This window comes from Haematobia irritans, chromosome 2 (assembly GCF_050003625.1).
Source record: "Haematobia irritans isolate KBUSLIRL chromosome 2, ASM5000362v1, whole genome shotgun sequence".
Taxonomy (NCBI): Eukaryota; Metazoa; Arthropoda; class Insecta; order Diptera; family Muscidae; genus Haematobia; species Haematobia irritans.
The window spans coordinates 4,184,673-4,207,048 of record NC_134398.1 but is presented as its reverse complement, the minus strand read 5'-3'; the positions used below and the strand labels follow the sequence as shown (position 1 = coordinate 4,207,048).

At 33.3% G+C, this 22,376-nt stretch overlaps 1 protein-coding gene across 2 annotated transcripts in view; it reads left to right on the top strand.

Moving 5' to 3' along the window:
- LOC142223294 (ADAMTS-like protein 1) overlaps positions 1–8,423 on the top strand; it is a 129,867-nt gene extending 121,444 nt beyond the window's left edge. For both annotated transcript variants that reach the window (XM_075293162.1, XM_075293160.1), the window contains exons 16-18: positions 2,909–3,137; positions 3,326–3,536; positions 7,803–8,423. In XM_075293162.1, coding sequence (XP_075149277.1) covers positions 2,909–3,040 — 132 coding nt within the window. In that variant the 3' untranslated portion in view covers positions 3,041–3,137; positions 3,326–3,536; positions 7,803–8,423. The remainder of the gene's footprint in view (positions 1–2,908; positions 3,138–3,325; positions 3,537–7,802) is intronic.
- Positions 8,424–22,376: the final 13,953 nt, after the last annotated feature.

The window sequence follows — 22,376 nt, the reverse complement described above, 5'->3', positions numbered from 1 at the left end:
TGTCAGTGAACCCAGCAGTTCACTGTTTTTTCAGTGTGGATAAAATTATTATTACTTTTAGGTACTCATGGAGTAATCGTATCTTTATAACCGAATCAAATTGATACAAAAAGACCGCCTCAAAAGAAAACTAACAATATTCATTAAAAACTTGAAAAAAAACTTTTGGTAATAACAGGTTTTTATTCCAATAGCTACTTTACCATTATTTTACCAAAGGATGATCTTTGATGATTCCGTTTGTCTACATCCAATATCTACCATTAACATTTTTTGCATACTTTTAGGCGGAAGTAATAAAATCATAAAGAAAAAAAATCAAACAAGAAAATAATTAAAGAAATAAAAGCAAGATACAAGAATTAAATAAACTGTTTGGTCTAGTATTAAGCTAAAAATAAATTTCTATTAATCTAATGACCACATTCCCCTTGTTTTTCTCAAGGATGATCAATGAAATAGTCTGTTCTAACGAGAAAATCTCTTTGTCTACTGCCAACATCTCCCATTAAAATATGTTTGCATACTTTTAGGCGTTAGTGGTAAAATTATTAAATTTATTGGTGGGAAGGGATTGTTTAGTATTTATTGCGTAGGAAAACACGACTATTATTTGCCGAATGGAATATGTATTAATGAGAATAGGGAATATCATTTACAAATTATGTTATTATAATTAATCCATACTATGAAGGATTATTCGGAAAGAGTTGTAAATAAATTAAAATATTTAATTGTATAGATTGCCACAGAAAGAGACACATCTCGAAAACTGGAAATAATAAAAAATATGGTGAAATAAGGCCAGTTTTCCCTTTTTTGCTTTTTCAAAAAGATTCATTTAATGGGAAGATCTATTTGTCTACTTCCAATATCTCCAATTAAAATATGGTTGCATACTTTTGGCACGCATAGCTACAATGCTAAATCTACTCCCTGTGCAAAATTTCAATCAAATTGGGCCAAAACTCTGGCTATTAGAACCATATTAGTCCATATCGGGCGACAGATATATATGGGAGCTGTATCTAAATCTTAACCGATTTCAATCAAATTTGGCACACTTCACTGCATTACTAATTGTACTCCTAATGCAAAATTTCAAACAAATTGGGCCAAAACTCTGGCTTCTAGGACCATATTAGTCCATATCGAGCGAAAGATATATATGGGAGCTATATCTAAATCTGAATCGATTTCAACCGAATTTGGCACGCATAGCTACAATGCTAAATCTACTCCCTGTGCAAAATTTCAACCAAATTGGGCCAAAACTCTGGCTTTTAGGACCATATTAGTCCATATCGGGCGAAAGATATATATGGGAGCTATATCTAAATCTGAACCGATATCAATCAAATTTTGCACACTTGACTATACTACTAATTGTACTCCTAGTGCAAAATTTAAACCAAATTCGGCCAAAAATCTGGCTTCTGGGGCCATATAAGTCCATATCGGGCGAAAGATATATATGTGAGCTATATCTAAATCTGAACCGATTTCAGTCAAATTTTGCACACTTGACTATACGACTAAGTGTTATGTTTGTACAAAATTTCAAGCAAATCGGTATAAAACTCTGGCTGCTGGGTCCATATTAGTGCATATCGGGCGAAAGATATATATGGGAGCTATATCTAAATCTGAACCGATTTCTTCCAAAATCAACAGGGTTATATTGTGACCCATATTAGGAACATGTGCCAAATTTGAAGGCGATTGGACTTAAATTGCGACCTAGACTTTGATCACAAAAATGTGTTCAGACGGACGGACGGACCGACGGACAGGCGGACATGGTTATATCGACTCAGGGATCCACCCTGAGCATTTAGCAAAATTTAATAATGGAATGAGTATATCAATGCATATGGTATCTTCACGGACTGAGTAATATTAGACTGGTCTGAACTTGTAAATACACTGAAAGAAGATTCTCTTTTCTGAGGAATGTAATTTTTGAACTAACCAAGTTTTCTTTTGACTCTTTAAAAATAAATAAAGAATATTGGCAAAAGTTTTGCAACGACTAGTCCTAAATTTGGGTTTATTTGATCTTAAGGAAAATATTTTTTTAAAAAGGGGAATTGTGTTTGTCTTTAGTTCGGGAGAAAAGATTTTTTTATTTCCTTTTTGTCGCTACAGTATTCAACTGGCTTCTTTTTTCAATGAAAACATTTTGCTGTAATTCTAAATTCAGTTTCCTATGACTAAGACCAAAAATTTTCAAAACCAGACAATCACAATTAGCCTACTGCAATCACTCACACACACACACACACACATTCATAGGTGATTAGTCGACTAATCCTGTGTCCATTTTGAATATGAAATGAATATGGACTTTGGTCTATGAATAAAAGTTCAGTTTTGTTTGTACTTGGGATTCGTGGTTGTGGTTCGATTGACCTAAGGGAAATCAATGTTTCAATGTTACTGCTTCACTCATGATTGTATCGAATGTGCTTAAATTCGGATCTTACCAATCATACCAAAGCACACATACTACGAAGTGTTGTAATTTTTACTCCAAATGAAAGGATTGTATGATTGTGTGCGTGTGTGTGTTTTTTTCAAATTTCAGTTTCATTTTTATTTCTGTAGCATGTGGTTCCATATTTGCCAATTGCAAATTGCAGCAGCAATACCATTTGCAATGAAGGCTCTAACGCAGTAAATGAGGCCTCAGCCACAATAAATGTTGATTTAGCCTTTTCATTGGTAAAATATCCAATCATATAAGTAGGTCATATTATTGTGTGGGGAACATATGCATAATATTTTTTGATATTATTTGGAGAAAAATAATAACAAAAAAATCTGACAAAAATAATATTAAAACAATTTTTAATTAAATTTTAAATTTATTAAAAAAAAATATTTTTCTTATTTCTTTTTGTCTTAGATCCAACGCTATCTTTCGTTAAATAATTTCTTTCAAGTTTTGAATACGTCTTTGGAATCCTCTGCTACACATATGAAGATTGTTTTTTTCACATTGCCTGTGATAATGCTGCAGCTACTTGGGCAAATGTAGCTGGTAACGATATCGTTAGCAAGAAATATTCAAACTGCTGCGGAATCAGTTGACGCAGTGTTCGCCGATATCTCGAGTCGCTGTTCCAGGCTTTAGAGTAAGTATGAAAAAGTGTTGCACTAAATTTTAATATTTCTACGAATATTTATTAAAATCATTTAAAAAAAATATATATATATATATATATATATTTGATATTTAAAAAAAATATATATATCATTTTAAAAAATATATATATATTTGATATTTAAATTAATAAAAATATTTTTTTGTTTCTCCTTTCAGCTTTGCTCTTTTTTTACGAAAATCTGTATTTGACAAAATACAAAACATCTGAAAAATGCCACAGAGTCCGCCGCAAATGATTGCTATAAACTCGATTTTATAAATCTTGTATGTCCAAGGAATACGAGAAGACCATTAAGGCCAAAATAAATGGTGCCACAGTGTAAAAGCTGATGGGATGGTTTACAATGTGTTAAAGTCCTGAACAGAGGTAAGAATTGAAATAAAATAAAAAAACACTGTAAAATTATTTATTTGGTATTAAAGATAAATTTTAGAATGTGCAATTTACACAAATTTCTATAAAATAATGAAATTTTAATTAAATTAAAGTCTATATCCATGTTTGACATTTTTTGACATTTTTTGACATTTTTTGACATTTTTTGACATTTTTTGACATTTTTTTATTACATTTAGGAAACAAATTTTGAAAATTTGTTTCCCTTCGTCAATTTCGTATGTCTTTGATCCGAGGCCAATTTTCCTTTGGGTAATCACATTTGTGATTTAAAGAAATCATCCTTAAATCTACTGAAATATTGAATCTTTAGATTTAAGATAAAAACGCTTTAAATATAGGCTAAAATTTATTTTGCATATTTGGTTTAAAGTTTTTTTTTTTTTTTTTGAATTTACCTTTACACTACCGAAGTAAACCTAATGTTGAAAACTTTACTTTTGTTTACTTATACTAACATCATCTAGAACACTTCAAGAGCTATATGAATTTGTTCTGAAAATTTGTTTCATGAATTATGACCAAATGGCCTTATGAAAATAAACGCTTTTTAACCTATTATATCTATTGAGTGTGAGAAAAATACAAAAAAGAACCCAAAAGAATACCTGCTATATTTTTTGTGTGATAGTTCATTTACTGAAGACATAACATACAGTAGAAAAATGGTCTTAAAATTTCGTATTTTTCGTTTATTGTTAAAAAGGTTAAAAAAGGCATTTTAGGGCTCACTATATGGCAAATATTTATAGCTTATTTAGATTAAAGCCTCTACTTAAAAAAACATCGAGAAATAAATCGAAACTAAATGGGGAGATAGAGTTTGGTGTCGTTTTCGAATGTTCTCCCAAGTAGACATCGGTAGTCAAAGGGTTAAGAAGTATCCGGCATAATTTGGATTTTAAACTGGCACTTGTGTTATTAATATAGCGGGAAGAGAGAACGAAAATTCGATAAATGATTTCTGTATTCAATGTTTAATTTTATTGGTCCTAAATTTAAAGCCAATTTATTTTAAAGAAGGAAGGAATCCCTAAAGGAAATTCAAAATCTTTGGATCCACATAAACATTTTTTTAGTGAATGATGGGACTAAACATCTTTGCAACAAAAATTTTTCTACAATTTTTGTAGGGACATCATCACAAATCTATAGCTCTGGATCTTTTGATGATATCCACACTTTTTAGTAGAAAACAAGTATATACGGCCGTAAGTTCGGCCAGGCCGAATCTTATGTACCCTCCACCATGGATTGCGTACAACCTTGTACTAAAGACTGTCATCCACAATCGAATTACTTGGGTTGTGGTATCTTACAACTTCTTAACATCGTTTTCTAAATTGTGAGTTAGTCCATACGTGGTAGAGAGCCATAATTGAAATATGGGGGTCGAATATATGGGGGCTATATACAATTATGAACTTGATATCGACCAATTTTTGTGCGATTGGGGATCGATTTATCTGAGGGCTATATATACACTGAAAAAAAGCATGCCCGGTTCCAAATATTTTGTCTTTACTTTAAAAATTGTGGCATTGATTCCGAGCCAAAGAAGCGGAGAATACAAGTAAGGATACTTTTAAGACAAAATTCTCTTTAAAATTTGGGTTTTGTGTACTTGCTTCTAGGAAGCAAATTTTAATTTTTCGCTTTTTCAGCTTTTTTTCTTCATATGCCATAAAAGTCCTTTAAAACGAGTTAACAACAACTTTATTTTCCAAATTAAGACTTGACTTCCAGTAGAAATTATGATATGTTTCAAGTAATAAACGTCTTTAAAATGAAGTGTTGAAAAATATGTCCTATATTTGAACGATTTTTTGCTTCGTAGTCAAGACGCAAAAAGGCAACAAATTTAAAGACAATTTCATTAAATGTAAAGAATTTTTCTGAGTTATTAAAGTCATGTAGACCTTAGCCAACAATTTTTTTCTTTCATGTTATGATACCCATTTTTAAGTGAAATCACTTAATTATAAGGATAATATGACTTCATTGAAAAGTTTATCGACTTTTGGACAAGGAAAAAAACTTTATGGTAGAGAATTGCGTCTTCCGTGCTAAGCAAAATTTGCATTCGTATTTTAAAGACATGAAATCTTTGACCTCACGACAATATTTTTTTCAGTGTAACTATAGACCGATGTGGACCAGTTAGGCATGGTTGTTAACTGCCATAACTGTGCTAGTAGCACAATGTACCAAATTTCAACTGACTCTGATGAAATTTGCTCCTCCAAGAGGCTCCAAAACCAAATCTCGGGATCGGTTTATATGGTGGATATATAAGATTATGGACTGATATGGACCACTTTTGGCATGGTTGTTAAATATAATATACTACCACCACGTAACAAATTTCAACCAGATCGGATGAAGTTTGCTTCTCTAAAAGGCACCGGAGGTCAAATCTGGGGATCGGTTTATATGGGGGTTATATATAATTATGGACTGATATGAACCAATTCCTGCATGGTTGTTGGATACCATATACTAACATCACGTTCCAAATTTCCACCGAATCGGATGAATTTTGTTCTTCCAAGGGGCTCCGGAGGTCAAATCTGGGGATCGGTTTATATGGGGGCTATATATAATTATGGACCGATTTCAACCAATGTTTGCATGGGTGAGGCCATATATTAACACCACGTGCCAAAGAGCAACTGAATCAGATGAATTTTAGACTTCCAAGAGGCTCCGGAGGTCAAATCTGGTGATCGGTTTATATGGGGGCTATATATAATTATGCACCGATGTGGACCAATTTTTGGATGGTCATTAGAGACCATATACTAACACCATGTTCCAAATTTCAGCTGGATGGGATGAAATTTGCTTCTCTTAGAGGCTCCGCAAGCCAAATCGGGGGATCAGTTTATATGCGGGCTATATAAAATTATTGACCGATGTGGACCAATTTTTGCATAGTTGTTAGAGATCATATACTAACATTATGTACCAAATTTCAGACGGATCGGATGAAATTTGCTTCTCTTAGAGACCCTAGCCAAATTTGGGGGTCCGTTTATATGGGGGCTATACGTAAAAGTGGACCGATATGGTTCATTTGCAATACCATCTTACTTACATCGATAACAACTATTTGTGCTATTTGTTTGTTAGATTTGTGATAAGATTTTCTCCAAATTTTGGTAGGTTTTTTTTTGGCACGAGTGTTAACCGTGGTTACCACACAGTGTTATAGATCAAGCCTGGCCAGCTTCTAATTTCCTCCTCTAGAGCCACCAAAATGCAAAAATTATTGAAAATTGTGTTGAGTGAAAAAATCCCTACATTGATCCCCTACGTCCCTACAAGACGCTAAATATTGGGGAAAAAACCTACATATAGGGAATTTCCTCTACTTTTGGCAACAATGCCCTTTCTTCTTATCTGGGTTATATGAAAGTCCTAAAATTGCCATCAAAACTGGTTTTTACCAAGCACAAAATCCAAGATTAATTTTTCCATCAACGCACGGAAATAATTCCATATCCACTAGAGGTGTGCGCGTGATTGAAATTTCACTCACACTCACGCACATTCACAAAGCAAAAAAGTACGCTCACGCACGATACGTGTGGTAGCCAATCACACTCACGCACATTCACTAAATGAAAACCAGTACTCACACACGCTCACGCACGAACTACTTTGAAAGACTCAGGTTCACGCACGATTCACGACAATGTATGTGATTTACGACAAATTCACGAGACTCACGATACTTTCCAAAGGAAATCAGCAAAGGTAACACAATTCAAAAATAGAATACAGTTCGAGAGCTAAATTAATTTCAGTTAACATACAAGTGTGAATTAAATCTTGATTATTTTCGTGAGCGTGATTTTGCAGGAATTTTATTCACGCACATTCACGAACCGACGCTCACGCACGACATATTTATTTTAGTCCCATTCACGCACATTCACGGGAGTTGCTTTGGATTTTGTTCACGACTCACGTGATTCACGAGTGAATCACGCGTGTCACGCGCACACCTCTGATGTCTCATATGCATTGGAAAAATATTGATCCAGAAATTGTGCCACCTAAATTTTATGACATGACAATAAATTTTTATTTGGATTTTAGAGCCATGACTTACATCTTCATTTCATAGAACGAAGATAATAATAAACTTAAAAAAAATATTTTTATTATTTATTCATTATTAAACAAATTTAATTAAAAATTCTTGTATCTTCTTTCTTCTCTCCTGTTTAGCCCCCCCAAATGTTCTTTGTTGTCACCAGGGGATCGAGCCTCATCGTATCCTGTAGTATGGTTTGGTATGCCACCCAAAAAGAAAACCAAAAGATTCAATTCAATTAAAAAAATCCATGCCATTGGTTCGCATTGTTGTTACCAGGATAGGAGAGAGAGATTTCTTTATCTTTTATACAGCAATTGATCTTTTCTAATATGTAAGACTATTTTGTATTGATCCCAAGTGCCTTTATGAAATAAACAAATGTTGACCTCTAAATTAATGTAATTTAATAAGAAGAAGACGAACAACAACATCAACAAAAAAAAACAAAAGTATGGAAAGAATTAAAAATAAATTAAAAATAATTAATAAAAATTTCTTTCTTAATTTGTATAATTTGTTGCCTAACTACGAATACATACTCACATACTTAATTGCTAAAAAAGAACATACATATGGTACTTAATGTAAGGAACAAAAAACAACAAAAACTAAATCCCCCAAAGAAACAAAAAAAATAATTTAAAAAAAAAATTAAATAAAATTTTGTTTTCTAATTTTGTCTAAAATGTCAATGAGAGATGTATGAAATAAAAAAATATTTAATTAAAAGTAATATCAAATTAAAAATATAATTATGTTTTAATTTTAAATAATTCATTGCAAGATGGTAAGTACTAAAATTATGTTTTTCTATAAACAAAAATGTGAATGTTTTTAACGACAACATTATAGGTCGAAAATTTCTGGGAACAAGTTAATTTTTGATGGGCAGTATCTTGGGCAAATTTCGACTATCGGATGTTTTAAATGATAGCTCTCGAATGAATTTGGGATAGAAATATATTTAGCCTACTTGAATCGAGTAGCTGATACCGATCATCTCTTTCTTCGACTTCCCTTTATGAATTCCCTACGTACGGGAGTTTCATCATAGATCGCTTTGACCAGATTTTTATTTAATTTAAAATATTTCATTGAGATTATCGGCATTTGCTTAAAGTTGCATTCATGTCCTTGCATAATTTTATTGAATTTAAGTTTCTCTAACAAAACAGGATTATTTGCAAAATTTAAAGTTTCCGTTTTGAAGTAGAAATATTAATGCGTAATCCTCCCACACACATACACACAGAGAGTAACAGATATATCCTAACTTTCCTTAGTGACCTAGTGTGGTGGTGGTGTGTGTGTGAATTTATGAGAAGTTGTGATTCTATACCACAAAGTTTTGCCCGGACTCAGTTGGCTTTTGGGTGACTAACATGCTAGAGTTTATACCAAATAGCGACATTTTCCCATTGCATCGAACATCCGAGTAATCCGTGGAATATTTGCACATTTATTTGCCCTATCTTCCGTTATTGTAGTGCATGTGGTGGTTAACCTTAAACCCCAAATTTGTTCGCCTGCAAAGACAGACGCCAAACCACAACAACATTTGTTTTAGGAAACCGATAATAATAACCGAAAATTACTTCCTGGTTGTAGTTTCTTTTTTTGGTTGGTATACTTTGGAATTATTTGGCCATTTAATTTTCCAAAAGAGGAAATATTTGGAAAGGAAAATCTTTGAAATCCAGGATGAGCTTCATATAATAGGATATTATGTCAAACGTTAACTTATCGACGCAGTTTTAGAGGGTAGACCAATTTTTACAATTATTAGAACGAAGTAGCACGTACACACTGACGGAATTCAGTTTCATTGGCTTAGGAGACCGTAGTGAAATTTCACTAAAGCATACCGATGGTGGAACAATTTTACCCACGCACAATGCGGCCGAATTTTATGTTCCCTCCATCATGGATTGCGTACAAAATTCCATTAAAGACTGTCATCTGGTATCGAATTACTTGGGTTGTGGAATTAGTTGCCGATGTCTAAAGTTTCTTCACATTATATTCTAAATTGTAAATTAGCTCATATGCTGTCTATGTTTGATTTGAACGACTGTAGGTTCGGCCAGACGAATCTTAAATACCCTTCAGGGTTGCCATTTTGGTCCGATTGGTCTAAAAAATTATTAATTTTTAAATTTATCGGACCAAATGGAAATTGGTTGATTTTGGTCCATTTTCGTCAAATCGGTATTTTTTTTAAATTTTCTATAGAAATAAAATGTTCTGTATACATATATACAAAATTATGCAAACATTTTATATTTTGTAGAAATTTTATATAGAAATAAAATTTGGAGATAACTTTCTATAGAAATAACATTTTTGGCAAAATTTTCTATAGAAATAAAATTTTGACAAAATTTTCTACAGAAATAAAATTTTCACAACATTTTCTACAGAAATAAAATTTTGACAAAATTTCCTATAGAAATAAAATTTTGTCAAAATTTCCTATAGAAATAAAATTTTGACAAAATTTTCTATAGAAATAAAATTTTGACAAAATTTTCTACAGAAAAATAAATTTTTGACAAAATTTCCTATAGAAATAAAATGTTGACAAATTTTTCTACAAAAATAAAATTTTGACAAAATTTCGTATAGAAATAAAATTTTGTCAAAATTTCCTATAGAAATAAAATTTTGACCAAATTTCCTACAGAAATAAAGTTTTGACAAAATTTTCTATAGAAATAAACTTTTGACAAAATTTTCTATAGAAATAAAATTTTGACAAAATTTTCTATAGAAATAAAATTTTGACAACATTTTCTACAGAAATAAAATTTTTACAAAATTTTCTACAGAAATAAAATTTTGACCAAATTTCCTATAGAAATAAAGTTTTGACAAAATTTTCTATAGAAATAAAATTTTGACAAAATTTTCTATAGAAATAAAATTTTGACAAAAATTTCTACAGAAATAAAATTTTCACAACATTTTCTACAGAAATAAAATTTTTGGCAAAATTTTCTATAGAAATAAAATTTTGACAAAATTTTCTACAGAAATAAAATTTTCACAACATTTTCTACAGAAATAAAATTTTGACAAAATTTCCTATAGAAATAAAATTTTGCCAAAGTTTTCTACAGACATAAAATGTTGACAAAATTTTCTATAGAAATAAAATTTTGACAAAATTTTCTACAGAAATAAAATTTTCACAACATTTTCTACAGAAATAAAATTTTGACAAAATTTCTTATAGAAATAAAATATTGACAAAATTTTCTACAGAAATAAAATTTTGACAAAATTTCGTATAGAAATAAAATTTTGACAAAATTTCGTATAGAAATAAAATTTTGACAAAATTTCGTATAGATATAAAATTTTGTCAAAATTTCCTATAGAAATAAAATTTTGACAAAATTTTCTATAGAAATAAAATTTGGACAAAATTTCCTATAGAAATAAAATTTTGACAACATTTTCTACAGAAATAAAATTCTTACAAAATTTTCTACAGAAATAAAATTTTGACCAAATTTCCTATAGAAATAAAGTTTTGACAAAATTTTCTATAGAAATAAAATTTTGACAAAATTTTCTATAGAAATAAAATTTTGACAAAATTTTCTACATCACTACACTCCTTAGTCCAATCGACAGTCGGCTGAGTGGACAGCGACCGGTGAGCCCTCTCCAAAGCGTGGAAAGACTCAAAAGTCCACTGGCAAAGTAATGGCCTCTGTTTTTTGGAATAATTTTTATCGATTATCTTGAGAAGGGAAAAACCATCAACAGTGACTATTATATGGCGTTATTGGAGCGTTTGAAGGTCGAAATCGCGGTTTCGGCGATCAGCTCTTCATTGCAGCAAAATTGTTTCCCTGCGAGCATTCTTTTGAAGTCTGAGAACAAGAAAATGTCGCTGGGGGCCAGATCTGGAGAATACGGTGGGTGGGGATGCAATTCGAAGCCCAATTCATGAATTTTTGCCATCGTTCTCAATGACTTGTGGCACCGTGCGTTGTCTTGGTGGAACAACACTTTTTTCTTCTTCATATGGGGCCGTTCTGCCGCGATTTCGACCTTCAAACGCTCCAATAACGCCATATAATAGTCACTGTTGATGGTTTTTCCCTTCTCAAGATAATCGATAAAAATTATTCCATGCGCATCCCAAAAAACAGAGGCCATTACTTTGCCAGCGGACTTTTGAGTCTTTCCACGGTTCGGAGACGGTTCACCGGTCGCTGTCCACTCAGCCGACTGTCGATTGGACTCAGGAGTGTAGTGATGGAGCCATGTTTCATCCATTGTCACATATCGACGGAAAAACTCATGTGTATTACGAGTTAACAGCTGCAAACACCGCTCAGAATCATCAACACGTTGTTGTTTTTGGTCAAATGTGAGCTAGCGCGGCACCCATTTTGCACAGACCTTCCGCATATCCAAATATTGATGAATGATATGACCAACACGTTCCTTTGATATCTTTAAGGCCTCTGCTATCTCGATCAACTTCATTTTACGGTCATTCAAAATCATTTTGTGGATTTTTTGGATGTTTTCGTCGGTAACCACCTCTTTTGGGCGTCCACTGCGTTCACCGTCCTCATTTCACCACGCTTGAATTTTGCATAACAATCAATTATTGTTGATTTCCCTGGTGCAGAGTCCGGAAACTCATTATCAAGCCAAGTTTTTGCTTCCACCGTATTTTTTCCCTTCAGAAAACAGTATTTTATCAAAACACGAAATCCCGTTTTTCCATTTTTTTCACAATAACAAAAGTTGCTTCACAAAAGACGCTCTATCTCACAAACTAATTGACTTACAGACGTCAAATTTTGATACGAATCATTTGAAGGTTGGTGCTATATAAAAATAATATGCATTTAATACTAGCGACGCCATCTATGTGTCAGCCAACCTGTTAATATGCTGTTCATATATAAGCATTAAATGCCTGTGAAATTTTTTTCTTTAGCTGTCTTTGTCAACTTTTGCAAATGGCTACAGCAAATCTTCAACAAGAAAAAAAAATCTTATGTTACACTTTAAAACACTATCATCGCCATCAGAACGAATGCCATGGCATGACCTCTGACTAATACCATCAGACAAATTCTAGACCAATAATGAACATGAATAGAACGTTTGTCGATTTTGATTACACTGCAGTAGTAGCACACCATAGTACACAAACTGAGATGAAGGTCAATGAACCTTAATGCGAAGAAACATCGCATTCATTCAGGATTTAATGAAGTCATGACCATAAATCGAAATTATTTTCATCACATTCATCCAGCCAACCAACCATCCATCCATCCACTAGAGCAGACACAACACAAGTGCTCGATTAAACTTCCAATTTTTCTAACCAAAGAAAAATTTGGATTCGATGAAGACGCCTTAATGTCGGCACATGCCATCGTTTGTAGTCATGGAGCATAGAAATTCAATGCCTTTTTAATTTGTCGCTTTTTCTTTTATATTCGTAGTCATTTTCTTGTTGGAATTATGCTACCAAATGTTTAGGCTGATGATTGTGGATAAAACGCTTGTGTGATTCATTTATCAAAGACATACAACTCTCGGTTTGATCTGATACTGATTGAACAATGATGAGTCAGTAGACTTTCCAAATGGTCCACTTTAGAAAAGAAAGAAAAGTTTTCAATTGTTGAGAGGAATACATTTTAAATTATGGTCTTTGTTTGGTTGAAAGATGAGTTTAGTTTTTGATTTTGATTGCCCCGTAAAGGGAAATGATCTAGGCCAATAAATTCCAATATTTCCCACGATGGGGATAATGTGACATTTTCTCACCTTATTTCACTACCAGGATTTTATTTTACACAATTATGTTACGACAAATTCATACCACCAGTGCCTGATGAAAGAGTATCCCCAGAGTAATTTACTATCGTCTGTGGTAAATGGCTACTGTTGAAATTTCCTAGAAAGCTGTCAGCGTGATGAGTAGTGGTCCGTTTGCCTACTCCGTACAATAAGCTGTGATACCGTTTAAGATTAATCTTTTATGCATGTTAGGGTAAATTTGAGCCAGTTTACAAATGAAAGTGAGCGAGATAGCTGAGCCAGGAGTCATTTCAAAAGAACTCCAAGGACATATTCTCAATGAGAAAAATGTCGCAGTGAGAAAATGTGTAATTTTCTCACACTGATCGACATGGGCTACAATGGGAGCCACCGTGGTGCAATGGTTAGCACGCCCGCCTTGCATACACAAGGTCGTGGGTTCGATTGCTGCTTCGACCGAACACCAAAAAATTTTTCAGCGGTGGATTATCAAAGCTTCTCTAAGTGGTTTCACTGCAATGCCGTTCGGACTCGGCTATAAAAAGGAGGTCCCTTGTCATTGAGCTTTACATGGAATAGGGCAGCACTCAGTGATAAGAGAGAAGTTCACCAATGTGGTATAACAATGGACTGAATAGTCTAAGTGAGCCTGATACATCGGGCTGCCACCTAACCTAACCTACAGTGAGACTATTTCCTTCCATTTCAGTTAATAGAATTCACTGGTGCCAAGGAACATCCCAAATGGTGGACTGCACCCAACGAATTTGCTCCGAAAATGAAGAAGATAAGTTCATAGTCCAAAGAAGAGGACAGCCACTCTTTTCTAAGGTTCACAAAGTGCGTACCAAGTTGCTTACCTGGCATAAGGTGAAACGATCACAGGGCAGAACAATTGAACCAATTTGAAGATGAATTTGAAGAAAACGTCCATCTTGATGGAGAAAGAAGAGCTCAAATTGATCGATTTACACGGACGAAAAAGACTGTTTTTCATATGTTTGGATGTAAAAATTATAAAGGGTGGTTAAAATTTCTAGGGCCGATGTTGCTTTTGAATAAAACACAAACTATTTGGGAAATTATTGTAATTTTATTTTATTATGATATCTAGGTATTACTCAATTATGTATGGAACAAAAAATCGACCAAATGGGCGCCGCGACCTCGGTGGCACACCTCCATCCGATGGTCCACATTTTCGATGACGCTGAGGCATAATGGAGGTTCTATGCCGTTAATGTGCCGAATTATCTCATCCTTTAGCTCTTGAATTGTTGATGGCTTATCGACGTACACCTTTTCTTTCAAATAACCCCAAAGAAAAAAGTCCAACGGTGTCAAATGACATGATCTTGGCGGCCAATTGACATCGCCATTACGTGAGACAACACGGCCATTGAATTTGTTGCGCAAAAGAGCCAATGTTTCGTTTGCTGTGTGGCAAATGGCACCGTCCTGCTGAAACCACATATCGTCCACATCCATATCTTCCAATTCGGGCCATAAAAAGTTCGTTATCATCTCACGATAGCGAACACCATTCACAGTAACTGCCTGATCGGCTTCATTTTGGATAAAATACGGCCCGATGATGCCGCCAGCCCATAAACCGCACCAAACAGTCACTCTTTGTGGGTGCATTGGTTTTTCGACAATCACTCTTGGATTCTCATTCGCCCAAATGCGGCAATTCTGTTTATTGACGAATCCACTGAGGTGCAAATGTGCCCCATCACTGAAGATGATTTTCTTCGAAAATTGATCACCCATTATTGCCATTTCTTGGAACCATTCTGCCCATTCACGACGTCCATTGTTCAAATTGACTAAGTCTGAAATAGAGAAAAGTCAAATAAAATTCGGAAAAAAACTTGCCGTTTAGGTGTGGTTCACATTCAACATCGGCCCCTACAATTTAACCACCCTTTATGTTTGGAACTCAAATTTTTTGACACAATATTTTTAAGTGCAAGCATATGTTCATAAACTAGCGTAACATGTTTGGGACATATATATTAATATGTTAGAACATATTATGTTTGGGACAAAAAAAGTACTTAGATGCAAATATATATTAATTTAGAAATAGCCTCTAAACATATATGTGTTTAGAAAGAGAGACCTAGAGAGTATGCTGCAAGTAAAATATGGAAGTAACCAATTGACGCCTTAAAAATATATCCACACAAAGAAAATTTCATTAAATTTTTTTTCTACCATTGTATGTCCTAAGGTGAACAATAATATGTTTGAACAATACAAACAATATTTTGTTTGGACCAATCCTGAAAATATATACGCTTGAAGCAAAATGTGTTTGGGGTATATGTTAAAGAAGCGGGTGTACGAACTGTTGCCGTAATTCCTCAACTTGTTTCTGCTTCCAGACTTTTTATATACATATAAACTCGCTGAGTTCTAATATCAGCAAATGAGGAGATCAATGCCACGATGGAAGCATAATTTGCAGGTTAGTGAAAATGATAGTTTCCAGGCGGGTTAAAAAGTTGTTCCAATTCTCTTCTCTCTTGGATCCTCAACACTAATCGCTTGTATTTGTTAAGAGGAGCTTTGTCCCCTTAGTAATTCTAGTGACATATCTGAATGTTTCAGAGTTTCTGTACACTGAAAATAAAAAAATATTTAAGTAATATGAAAAATTGTGGAACCTAAATTTAAGGATATGCAATTTACACAATATTAAGGACAAATTTCTTCAAAAAAAATAAATTTTAATTAAACCAAATTTTTAATCTTTGCTTAATTTTTTTTTTTTTTCGTTAAATTTAGAATATAGAAATTAAAGTCGTATGTCTTTGAACTAAGGGAATTTTTTGTTAAATTAAGGAAAAACATTGATTTAATTTCAAGAAAATGTCTTTAAATTGACTGATATATTGAATCTTTAGATTTAAGATAAAAAAACCCTGCAACTATAAACCTTTACTTATTTTGAGTATTTAGCATCTTTGGTTTAAATTTTTTTTTATTTTTGTAATTTAAAGCACCACTTATACTTTGGATTTTTAAACTGGCATTTTTTTGTACATGATTAACTTTATTAATATATCGGAAAAACGGAATGCAAATTTGATAAATGAGATCTGTATCCTAATTTTAATTTTTTGATTTTAGATTTAATACTAGATAGTTCAAAGTCTTTGGATCCAAGTAAAGTTATTTTTATGGTAATGACTTCGCTTGCATAAGAAAGAAGAAATTTGTAAATGGTAGTTAAAAATTATAAAATCTCAATAAATTCTCTTTATAGCAATAAAATTTACACAGAAAAAATATCAACAAACTTTTCCCAATTAAAATTTTAATTGAATTAAAAACAAGTATAAACGGCCGTAAGTTTGGCCAGGCCGAATCTTATGTATCGATTTATCTGAGGGCTATATATAACTATAGACCGATATGGACCTAGTTAGGCATGGTTGTTAACGGCCATATACTAGCACAATGTACCAAATTTCAACTGACTCGGAGGAAATTTACTCCTCCATGAGGCTCCAAAACCAAATCTCGGGATCGGTTTATATGGCATATATGATTATGGACTGATATGGACCACTTTTGGCATGGTTGTTAAATATCATATACTACCACCACGTACCAAATTTCAACCAGATCGGATGAATTTTTGCTTCTCCACAAGGCACCGGACGTAAAATCTGGGGATCGGTTTATAAGGGAGCCACCGTGGTGCAATGGTTAGCATGCCCGCCTTGCATACACAAGGTCGTGGGTTCGATTCCTGCTACGACCTAACACCAAAAAGTTTTTCAGCGGTGGATTATCCCACCTCAGTAATGCTGGTGACATTTCTGAGGGTTTCAAAGCTTCTCTAAGTGGATTCACTGGAATGTGGAACGCCGTTCGGACTCGGCTATAAAAAGGAGGTCCCTTGTCATTGACCTTAACATGGAATCGGGCAGCACTCAGTATTAAGAGAGAAGTTCACCACTGTGGTATCACAATGGACTGAATAGTCTAAGTGAGCCTGATACATCGGGCTGCCACATAACCTAACCTAACCTATGGGGGCTATATATAATTATGGACTGATATGAACCAATTCATGGATGGTTGTTGGATACCATATACTAACATCACGTACCAAATTTCAACCGAATCCGATGAATTTTGCTCTTCCAACGGGCTCCGGAGGTCAAATCTGGGGATCGGTTTATATGGGGGCATGGGTGTTTGAGGCCATATATTAACACCACGTACCAAATATCAACTGAATCAGATGAATTTGGTCTTCCAAGAGGCTCCGGAGGTCAAATCTGGCGATCGGTTTATATGGAGCTGTATATAATTATGCACCGATGTGGACCAATTTTTGCATGGTCATTAGAGACCATATACTAACACCATGTACCAAATTTCAGCCGGATAGGATGAAGTTTGTTTCTATTAGAGGCTCCGCAAGCTAAATCTGGGAATGGGTTTATATGGGGGCTATATATAATTATGGACCGATGTGGACCTATTTTTGCATGGTTGTTAGAGACCATATACTAACACCATATACCAAATTTCAGCCGGATCGGACGAAATTTGCTTCTCTTTGAGGCTCTGCAAGCCAAATCTGAGGGTCCATTTATATGGGGGCTATACGTAAAAGTGAACCGATATGACCCATTACCATCCAACCTACATCAATAACAACTACTTGTGCCAAGTTTCAAGTCGATAGCTTGTTTCGTTCGGAAGTTAGCGTGATTTCAACAGACGGACGGACGGACATGCTCAGATCGACTCAGAATTTCACCACGACCCAGAATATATATACTTTATGGGGTCTTAGAGCAATATTTCGATGTGTTACAAAAGGAATGACAAAGTTAATATACCCCCCATCCTATGGTGGAGGGTATAAAAATAGTCAATTAAAAATTTATTTGGTTCAGCAATTATTTTTAATTGAAGTAAAAATCAATCACAAAATTCCATCATTTTTTTAATTGGAACAATTAATTTTTATACCCTGCGCCACATTATGGAACAGGGTATTATAAGTTAGTGCATATGTTTGCCACACCCAGAAGGAGACGAGATAGACGTATAGTGTCTGTGGCAATATGAGTCGATCTAGCCATGTCTGTACACTCAGAAAATTGAACGTCGTAACTACAAGTAAATTCCATAATATTGAGTAGTTCAAAATTTTACTCACAGTTAGTTAAATTTAACTATTGATGAACAATAATAACTCAATGGAAGTAAATTGAACTTACGGCCATTAACAGCATTATGGTTAAGAACTCCCAATGAGTTCGTAAATGGACTGAAGCAAATATAATAATAGGGAATACGTATTTTCTCGAACGTACGAAGATGTTTCTCAGCGTTACTGAACTTTTACTGTGCAATATTACGAAGTCTAGTTGGACACGAAATTTCCATTTTTAGTATAAATAAACTAACGACGCATGTCAATACTAACTACCATTAAGTGAATCTATTTCTAGATAATAGTTCGTCTCCGAAACATGTGCTCGTGTGGTGTTTCTAAAAATAGACACCCTTGACTGTATGTGTTAATGAATACATGCAGCAAAGCAAGAAAAGAATAAACAAAGTCACATTTGGTTGTTGATGAGTATAAGAGCTAAGTGGCCCAGTGGATAGTGTGTTTAGTTAGAAAACTGATGGTACGTTGTTCGATCCTCCGTCCGGACAAAAGGTAAAATTTTATAAAATGATAAAAATAAAATCTAATAAATGATTCTAAAGGATTTGTACTACAAAAGAGTAAGTGGTTTGTACTAAATATAATATGACATGTAAAAATGGGGATCCTCCCCCTTGAGGTCTCCTTGCTCCAAGTCACCAAATGGTCTAGGAAATCCTGAACATTAATTTTTTTAGTTTTTAAAAAATGTATTATTTAGTTAATTTTTTACTTCTGAACAGTTAAGTTTGAACTTGACAAAATTTAAATCAAATTACTAACCTATAGGAAAATGTTGAACTTACTATGGGTACATGCTTCTTTAGCGACATACGAAGTTCAATATTAACACTGGTTAGTTAAAAATAACTCGCTAATGGGTTCACTCTTCTCTGAGTGTATGTCTGACTGTGAACACATTTTTGTGATCAAAGTTTAGGTCGCAATTTAATTCCAATCGACTTCAAATTTGGCACAAGTATGTGTTTTGGCTCAGAATAGAACGCTATTGATTTTGGAGAAATCGGTTCAAATTTAGATATAGCTCCATACATATTTCGCCCGATATGGACCCAGAAGCCAGAGTTTTACCCTAATTTGCTTAAAATTTTGCACAAGAAGAACAATTAGTACTGTAGTCAAGTGTGCCAAATTTTATTGAAATCGGTTCAGATTTAGATATAGCTCCCATACATATATTTCGCCCGATATGGACTAATACGGTCCCAGAAGCCAGAGTTTTATCCCAATTTGGTTGAAATTTTGCACAGGGAGTAGAATTAGCATTGTAGCTATGCGTGCCAAATTTGGTTGAAATCGGTTCAGATTTAGATATAGCTCCCTTATATAGCTTTCGCCCGATTTACACTCATATGACCACAGAGGCCAATTTTTTGCTCCGATTTAGTTGAAATTTGGCACAGGGAGTATAGTTAGCATTGTAGCTATGTGTGCCAAATTTGGTTGAAATCGGTTCAGATTTAGATATAGCTCCCATATAGAGCTTTCGGCCGATTTACACTCATATGACCACAGAGGCCAATTTTTAACTCCGATTTAGTTGAAATTTTGCACAGGGATTAGAATTAGCATTGTAGCTATGCGTGGTTGAAATCGGTTCAGATTTAGATATAGCTCCCATATATATGTTTTTGTGATTTCGACAAAAATGGTCAAAGTACCAACATTTTCCTTGTAAAATCGCCACTGCTTAGTCGAAAAGTTATAAAAATGACTCTAATTTTCCTAAACTTCTAATACATATATATCGATCGATAAATCATAAATAAACTTTTGCGAAGTTTCCTTAAAATTGCTTCAGATTTACATGTTTCCCACATTTTTTTTTACTAACATTGTGTTCCACCCTAGTGCATTAGCCGACTTAAATTTTGAGTCTATAGATTTTGTAGAAGTCTATCAAATTCTTTCCAGATCGAGTGATATTTAAATGTATGTATTTGGGACAAACCTTTATATATAGCACCCAACACATTTGACGGATGTGATATGGTATCGAAAATTTAGATCTACAAAGTAGTCAGCCCCGCCCGACTTTACACATTCCTTGCTGGTTTTACGTGATTTTTGTGATTTCATGTCTGTAATTGTAGACATGTCAAATAAGAATTAATTGGAGAAATTAATTTCGTGATTGAAGAGAAAACCTTTTTTTTTGTAGATAAATTTTCCCACGTACTACTTCATTGTTTCCATAATGCAATTATTTTTTCCTGTGCACATGCAATGAAATTTTTCTCGGTCTTTTACTCATCTATAAATTTATCATTGAAAAAAAAAAAAATATATATATATATATATATATATATATATATATATATATATATATATATATATATATATATATATATATATATATATATATATATATATATATATATATATATATATATATATATATATATATATATATATATATATATATATATATATATATATATATATATATATATATATATATATATATGGTGGTATCCTGACCATTGGGGGAAATTACTTTCATGATGATAAAATTCTTTAGAAGAAATTTATACCAAATTTTATACCAAATACCTCTAAGTCTATGAGACTATGATAGCTTTGACCTACTAAAAATTACCATGATGGGAATATCGGTCCTAGAATCACAAAATCAATGGGCAATTCTAAAAAAAATTAATATTCTTTGATGAAGAAGAATAGGGAAACATTTTCATTCATGTTTTGACTTCAAGGGCATAGTTGGTAACTTTATATTTGTCACACTAAAGGCCACTTCATTTTACACTGATAATATTGACATATCTGAGCGCTCTACCTACCGACGTCATTATCATCATCGTAAAGTCAATTGTGAAAGTTCACAATGTTTTTTTGGGGTTTTTTATTCCGTTACAGTTTGAACAAGAGAAACCTTTTCAAAAGGTCCTTACACTTTTGGCCTTTAGAAGTATTTTTTTTGTTTGTTTATTTTTCCCATCCCCCACCGAATGTTTATTTATTTGTGTTGTGGCCAACAAATACCATTTTAGTTTCTTATGGATTGTTTGTATATTTAAGGGAATATTTATTTTGGGATACCTTAAACATCAAGAAATGACAAATGATACTGTAGTGTCAAACATTGTTATAGGACAATGAAACTAAAATTAAAAAAATATGACATTTGCCCTATGTCATGCGAAATGTCCTTGTTCTACTACCATAAGTTGTAAAATTAAAAAACACGAGTCTGATCTGAAAAAAAAAATTGTACAGCAGCCGTATACGAAAATTTACTACATGACGTAAAAATGGCTATTTTTTGTCCGAATTTTCTTTTAATTTTTCGATAAGAAAAATATTTATTTCGTTAAGAAAAATATTTTTATTGTCGTTAAGAAAAATATTTTTATTTTCAAATTTTACCCCACTGTCTTGCCTTAATGTAGGTCAATTTAATATTAAAAACACTCCATTGGGTATGGAAAATGAGTTTTAGCCAAAAACCTTTCATTGGCATCTCTGCCACAAAATTTGCTGTGTGTATTTTTCATTTCATGGTTTCCACGAATTTAATCATTTTTTTTTGTGGTAGGAATGAAGGGTTTCCGAATGCCAGAGCATTGAATGGAACTTAAATAAATAATTTTATTTCGAGTAATGTTCATAAATTATACATGGTATTTTCAATGAATTTTTCTTTGGCTTTCCAGCCAGCTCAGGAGGTACG